Source organism: Chrysochloris asiatica, unplaced genomic scaffold, assembly GCF_000296735.1.
Source record: "Chrysochloris asiatica unplaced genomic scaffold, ChrAsi1.0 scaffold00100, whole genome shotgun sequence".
Lineage (NCBI taxonomy): Eukaryota > Metazoa > Chordata > Mammalia > Afrosoricida > Chrysochloridae > Chrysochloris > Chrysochloris asiatica.
Window position 1 is genome coordinate 10,496,924 of NW_006408618.1, and position 7,766 is coordinate 10,504,689.

Here is a 7,766-nt window from a genome sequence, read left to right on the forward strand (position 1 = left end):
TTCTGGGACCATCCCCTAAGCCTGCTTGGTCGGGTATTCTGTGTTGTTGCTGGCGGAGCTCTTTACTGCACTTCCACCTGATCCGCCATCTTGTTTGTTCTCAGAATCGTTGGCTTTTCTTGTCTCTGTTTGGACCTTACCCTGGAAGAGGGGTGGGATAATCCCTGATCTTGGAGAGGGAAGGCCCAAGGTCTTGTTGGCCTCCCCCGACACTAATAAGCCTTTACCTGCACCATGCCAGCATCTGATAAGCATGTCTAAGGCTCATAAATAACATTATCTGGTAAATGTAATTACTACCCCCATTTTATTGACGAGGAAATGGAGGCTCAGAGAGACTACATAGCTCGCCCAAGTTGACGAAGTGAGATTAGAACTGAGGTCTGTTTATCTCAAAGCCTGCATTCCTGAAACATTACTTGGCTGATTTAAAGTTACCTTAAAGGGCTCTCTTTGCCCAGGCCCTTCTGGCAGGGAGAGGGCTGCCTGCTTTATGGACAGGTACATGTGAGTAACAAGAGCATAGCCTGACAAGATCTGAGTTGTTGTGAATCAGAGGTGTTGGGAGTTATGTAGGCCTGAGCCCAAACCTAGTTGGGCAAGCAGGTTGGAGTAGGGGTGAGTGTTAAACCACTTGCCATCAAGTGAATGTCATCTCATGGTGACCCCATGTGTGTCAGAGTAGAACTGTGCTTCATCTTTCTGAAGTAGATTGCCACGCCTTTCTTTGGCAGTGCCTCTGGGCAGATTGGAGCTGCCAACTTTTATATTAGTAGCTGAGAACTTAACCATTTACACCTCCCAGGGACTCCTATGACCGCCTTAGCTCTCCCACAATCCTAAGTACTCACAAGCTGACTTCCAACTGCCTCTCTCTGCAGAACAAGCACTACAAGACAGTTTGCCTGGAATTGAAGGCAGAGCCGACCAAAGTAAGAAGTTTTCTTGAGGTCATGCAACCAGGCAGCTCTGTCTGAGAGCCATGGGGGTGGTGTGGGATTGGGGGTCATTCATTGTGGGATATGAGAGAGAAAAGTTTCTGTTCATCAAACTGCATGCTAGCGATGAGAAGGAAATTCAGTAATGTTACATGCTATATAAGGACTTCTGCTATGGCACTGTAGTATAAGCACAAGACTGCAAGGTAGGGTTGAACCACAAGGTCGGTGGTTCAAACCCACCAGCCACTCCTCGGAAGCCCTAAATTGGGTGTCTATGAGCTGGAACTGACTCGACAACACTTAAGGACAGCAACATGCTATATACAGAATGAAACTAGGGAGACATCGTTGGGTGGCTTCTTTAGATCGGCAAGTCAGGGCAGACCTTCACTGGAGCTGAAGACCACGCAAAGAGAAGAGAAACAGCATTCTGGGCAGAGAAAGCAATATGCCCTGAAGTGGCACAGAAAGAGCTCCCAGAGGGCCCGGAAGACAAGAGCTCAGAGAAGGAGGAAAAGGATTGAGGAGATCTGTGACAGGTGTGGCCCAGGGTGTATCTCCTACCTCATCCACCACACCTGCAAGTTGTAAGATTCTGTGTTTCTAATTTCAATCAACAGACACATGACTACAAAGGAGGTAAACAAGAAGGGCCGTCCACCAGGACAGGAGGGACACACGAGTTGAAGGTGAGACTGTGGACCCAGATGGTGGGGGTGGGGGTGGGGTTAGCACATGGCGGGGAGTTGGTGGCTAATCATGTCACTGAACTCAGATGATGGACGGGTAAAAACGGCCCTGCTGGCACCTATGGTGGCTGCTCTGTGCCTTAACATCTCATTCCCTCAGACTCTTTCTTGCTTTTTGAACTTTTTATTTTGACAGAATTTGAAACTTTCAGAAAAGTTGCAAAAATAGTTCAATGAATTCTAGAATACCCTTCACCCAGATTTCGTAGATGTGAGCACTTCATTATGGTTGCTTTATTCTCTCTCTCTCCATTTAGCTTCCAGGGCTAAATCTTTACAAGAGCAGAAAGCCTCATCTTTCTTCCACAGAACCACTGGTAGCTTCACTGCTGACCTTGAGGTTAGCAGCTTGACTCATAACCACTACACTACCAGATATCCTTATGATATGTATATAATATAGTTCTTATATATATGTATCTATAGATATGTTCACATATATGTATGGTGGTGATGGTAAGTACCATCGAGTTGATTCTGACTCATAGGGACCCCTGTATAGAGCTTCCAAGGAGCAGCTGGTGAGTTTGAACTGTCGTCCTTGTGGTTCGCAGCCCAGTGCTGAACCTACATACATATGTATGTATGTATGAATGTTATATATATTATATATATATATATATATGTACATACGAGGGGACTTCAAAAAGTTCATGGAACTGAAAAGGAGTTTTTCAATTCCATTTTCCCATGAACTTTTTAAAGCCCCCTGGTATGTGTGTATGTATGTGTTATATCCTGAATCATTTAAGAGTAAGTTGTTCCGTTACCCCTAAATCTTCAGTGTATATGTCCTAAAGCAATATCCAGAGTAAAATTGATATCAGGAAATTAACACAGATATAGTATTTGGAGGCCTGGTGTGGCACTGTAGGATAAACTCTGGACTGCTAACTGCAAGATTGGTGGTCCAAATCCCCCTACTCCTCATACACCCTATAGAGGGTCACTAGGAGTCGGAAGTGACTCTTTGGCACTTAATAGCAACAGTACTGCTACCTTTATTCTAATTTTACCAATTATCCCACAAATATCCTTTATAACTGAAGAAGAAAATAACATTTTCTGGTTCAGGATCCAATGTTACATCTAATTCTCTTCAGTCTCCTTGAACTTGGACAGTTCTTTAACCTTTAGCTTCCCGGATACTAACATTCTTTCGGGTCACAAGTCATTTATTTTGTAGAATGACACTCAGGATTGTCTGAAGTTTCCTTGGGACTGGATGCAGGTTTGGACCTTTGGAGGCATGTCAGATGCTGAGTCCTCAGGACATCGTATGGAGCCATGCTATGTCCACAGGCCCCATTAGCCTACTTTCTTTCCTCCCTGATGGGCAATCACTCTCGGCCTGTCTTTTGGCAATGCCCCAGAATCATCCCTTCTCTCCTTTTGTCAGTTTCTTTCTATCCAAGACATTTCTTAACTCAATCTCATCTCCATTTTACTTCCTTAGAATGAACTCAGGGAGGTGAGGGAAGAGCTCAAGGAAAAAATGGAGGAGATAAAACAGGTAAAAGGATGATCCTTTATACAACATGAAGGAAACAGGTAGCTTGAAGGGAAATGCCATTCCTAACTTTGAATAATCAAGGAAGTGAAGGATTGCATGGAGAAAAGCAATCAAACAAACTCAGCTCCAATCTCCAAGGGTGCTTTATTGTATGGCTTAAGCTATCTATTTCTTGTTTGATGTTTAAACCCAATGTTTTTGGAGACTCTTTCCAAGTATTGAGTGACTAAGGACTCTCTAGGGAGTCCTGGTGTGACATTGTGGGTTAATGCACTGGACTGCAGTTAGTTTGAACTGCAAGGTCGGTGGTTCAAGTTCACCAGCTGCTCCTCGGAAACCCTATACAGAGTCGTTTTGGGTCAGAACCGACTTGATGGCACTTAGCAATAAGGACTCTCTAAGGCATCTCACTGATCTGTTTGGGCTAATGTAACCTTAGACCAAGCAGAGTGAGAGGGGCTGATTTGATTTGGGGGAGGGGCAGTCAGGGGCCAAGTCCTTTCTCTTTACTCATCCATCCTGGGACAGCTGTAGAACTAGAGGCTCTTCTTGTTTCTGTGATGGAACCACTCACACCAGCTGTCACGGAGTCAACTTCAACTCATGACATCTTCATGTGAGCAAGAGTAGAATAGACTTGTGCCCTATAGGGATTTCAATAGCAGTGTTTTTGGTTTTTATTTTTCTGGAAATAGATTGCTAGACCTTTCTTCCTAGGCACCTGGGTGGACTCAAACCCCTAACCTTTCTGTTAGCAGCCAAGCTTGTTAACTGTTTGTATTCCTAAGAACTACTATTGCATACTCTACAAGAGAAAATTATCAAGAAAGCAGGTATAATTGAAACGAAGGTTTGAACTCCACATGTAAACCTTTAGATGAGCCAGAGTGAAGCTTCACCAAGGCTGGAGGTGGTGATAAATGATGTGGTATAGGCAGTCTAGTCCCTTCATAGGCTACTTGAGAAGAGAATGGCTTTAACAGGCTGTTATTAGTCCACTCCTCGAGCTTTCTCCAGCTCATTCTATAGAAGCAGATACTGCTTCTTGCTTAAAAAGCTCCAACAATAATATGTTCTGTATCTCGTAAAACTATGCCTTCCTTTCTTCTTAGATAAAAGATATAATGGACAAGGATTTTGATAAACTCAAGGAATTCGTGGAAATTATGAAGGTAAGCAATTACGGAGTGCCTTCCATATGGTAGTACCATGCTAGGAACTATGGGAAAGGTACCAGACCCTGCCCTCCAGGTGATTACAATCTAGTGCCATACTAGGACAGGAGCTCTGGTAGCATAGTGGTTATGAGTCAGGCTCTTAAGCTCAAGGTCAGCACCTGGAAACTTCTAGCTGTTCCGTGGGAGAACGATGAAGCTTTCTGCTCTTGTAAAGATTTACAGCCTAGGAAACCTTATACAGGTTCGGTATGAGTTGGAACCGACTCCACGGCATACCACCACCGCCACCATACTAGGAACTATGAAAAAGGTACAAGATCCTGCCTTCCAGGTGATTACAATCTAGTAGGCGATCCAAACTCTATTATGTAAAATGAATACTAAGTAGTAAGTGAAATGATAAATGGCTGCCAGCTGATTAGAGGTTTAGAGAAGAGAGAAATTAACGTGGGCTTGAAAAAGGTCTTTATAAAGAAAGCGAGTCTAAGTTGAATCTTGTAGACTATATTGGAGATTTAATGCCAATCTAACAATACTTTCAAAAAACCTGTAAGATTATTTTTCAACTCAAGATATAATGAGGAGGATCATCTAGATTCTAAATCAGTGGTTCTGAAACATTGCTGTGTTCCAGAAAAACAATGCAATTCTCCAGGGTTGGGCACAGTTACTTAAGACTCCATAAGTGATTCTGATGCCTGCCCCTGGATGAGACCCAAGTCCTATACACTTTAACAGTAGATGTTAACCTTGACTGCACATTCAAACCACCTGGGGTGCTTTCAAAACCTCCAAACTCAGGCTGCTCCCAAACAATTGAATCAGAACCTCTTGGGATAAGGTCTAGGCACCATTAGATCACTCTCCAGGTGATCTCAACGTACATTCAAAATTGAGACTCACAAGTCTATAACATTTAAAATATTGTTGTTGTTAAGTGTCGTTGAGTAGGTTCCAACCCAGAGTGCCCCTGTATATGGTTTCCAAGGAACAACTGGTGGGCTTGAATCACCGACCTTGCAGCTAACAGTTTGGTGCTTATCCTACAGTGCCACACCAGGACTAAATATGATAAAGATTTTTTGTATGCCGGTGAGAAGGAAGAACATGTTTGACTATATGAGGAAAACGCTTAACTCAATCATTTAACCCTATTAACAGAAAGAATGTCTACAGACTAAATTTAATACAAGCCAATATGAAATTGTAAATAAATATTGTAAATAAATATAAAAAGAATGAAAGAAATTACAAAAGAAATGTTGATCCTTTTAGCTGTATAAAATTTTAAATTATGACAGGAAAACACCATTTGTAGAATTAGAAATCAAACAACAGGTTGGGGAAATAATTTTTCACAAATATGATAGACAAGACATAAACAAAAGGTTTTTATCCTTTATATGTCAAACTCATATAAATCAGTAAGAACCAAATGGGAAAATGGGCAAAAGGCATGAGCAGACAATCCACAGAAGACAATATAACAAAATAGCAATAAACATGAAAACAAGTTTTAACTTGAGTAATAAATGCAGAACAATTATAAGTGGAGTTTTAAATTATGACAGAGTAGGCAAGGTGATGGTGGTGGTGGCGTACCGTGGAGTCAGTACCAACTCATAGCAACCCTACATGGGGTTTCTGAGCCTGTAAATCTTTATGAGAGCAGAAAGTCTCATCTTTCTCCTGCGGAACCAGTGGTAGTTTTGAACTGCCGACTTTGAAGTTAGCAGCCTGACTTGTAACCATTACGCTACCAGAGCTACTTGGGCAGGCAAAAGAGGAATGCTTTTATTTTTCTGGTGGGAATACAGATTTGTACAAAACTGGAAAGTAATTAGACAATACTCATTGCTATCAAACAAAAAACACAACCAGAAACACAAAGTTAAGAATGAACCACAGGACCTCTCCAAAGAAGATAAACAAGCAACTATTTAGTACATAAAGATGCTCAACATCATTAGTCATTAAAAAAACAAAACCCACTGCTGTCAAGTTAATTCTACTACTTTTAGTGACCCTATCGGACAGACTGTTACTGCCCCATAGGGTTTCCAAGGCCACAAAACGCTCCTCAGAAGATGGATGAGACTTTCTGCTCACGAAGTGATTTACAACCTCAGAAAACCCATACAGGGTTGCTAAGGATTGGAACCACCATTCCTCTTCTAAGAAGCATTTTGGCTGTACTTCTACCAAGATACATTTGTTTTCTCTTCTGTCAGTCCACAGTATAGTAAATATTTTTCTCCAACACCATAATTCAAGTGCCTCTGTTCTTTGGTCTTCCGTATTCGTTGTTCAACTTTCGAATGTATATGAGGCAATTGAAAAAAAAAAAAAACATGACTTGGATCAGGCACACATTAGTCCTCAAGGTGATATATTTGTTTTTTAAAACTTTAAAGAGGTCTTTTGCAGTAAATTTGCCCAAAGTATTATGTTGTTTGTCTTGACTGCTGCTTCCATGAGCATTGATTGTGGAACCAAATAAAATGAAATGCTTGACAGCTTCAATCTTTTCTGTTTTTTCGTAATGTTGTTTATTGGTCCAGTTGTAAGGATTTTTTTTTAACATAGTGTTGTAATCCTTACTGAAAGCTGTTTGTATTCTTTGATCTTCATCAGTAAGTGCTTCAAGTCTTCTTCACTTCCAGCAAGTAAGGTTGTGTCATCTGCATATCACAGGTGGTTAATGGGTCTCTCTCTAATCCTGATGCCACTTGCTTCTTCACATAGTTCAGTCCCTCAGATTATTTGCTCAATATTCAGACTGAATAAATTTGGGGAAAGGATACACACCCGATGAACACCTGTCATGATCTTAAACCATTCAATATCCCCTTATTCTATTTGGACAACTGTCTCTTGATATGTACAAGTTCTGCTTGAGCACAATTTAGTGTTCTGGAATTACCATTATTCACAGTTACCCATAATTGTTTTATTATCCACACAGTCTAATGCTTTTTCAGAGTCAAAAAAAAAAAACATAGATAAACGTCTTTCTGGTATGCTCTGTTTTCAGCCAAAATGGCATCTCTCAATCCACATCCTCTTTTGAATCCTGCTTGAATTTCTAGCAGTTCCCTGTAATGTACTGCTGCAATCGTTTTTGAATTATCTTCAGAAAAATTTTACTGGCATGTGATACTAATGGCATTATTGGATAATTTCTGCAAATGGACACAAATATGGATCTCTTCTAGTTTGTTGTTCATGTATCTGTCTTTCAAATTTCTTGTCATAGATGAATGAGGACTTCCAAAGCTGCATACATTTGTTGAAGCATCTCAGTTGGTATCCCAACATTTCCACGAGCCTTTTTTTCCATCCAGTACTTTCAATGCAGTAGACAGTTGTTGTTAGGTGCCATCGA

At 41.1% G+C, this 7,766-nt stretch overlaps 1 protein-coding gene across 1 annotated transcript in view; it reads left to right on the forward strand.

The window, feature by feature from the left end:
• The window catches only part of LOC102826012 (testis-expressed sequence 35 protein-like), a 31,053-nt gene that overhangs the window by 4,252 nt on the left and 19,035 nt on the right, over positions 1-7,766 (forward strand). The window contains exons 2-5 of the mRNA XM_006867103.1: positions 882-932; positions 1,562-1,630; positions 3,147-3,203; positions 4,316-4,375. Of these exons, the coding sequence (XP_006867165.1) occupies positions 882-932; positions 1,562-1,630; positions 3,147-3,203; positions 4,316-4,375 (237 nt within the window). The remainder of the gene's footprint in view (positions 1-881; positions 933-1,561; positions 1,631-3,146; positions 3,204-4,315; positions 4,376-7,766) is intronic.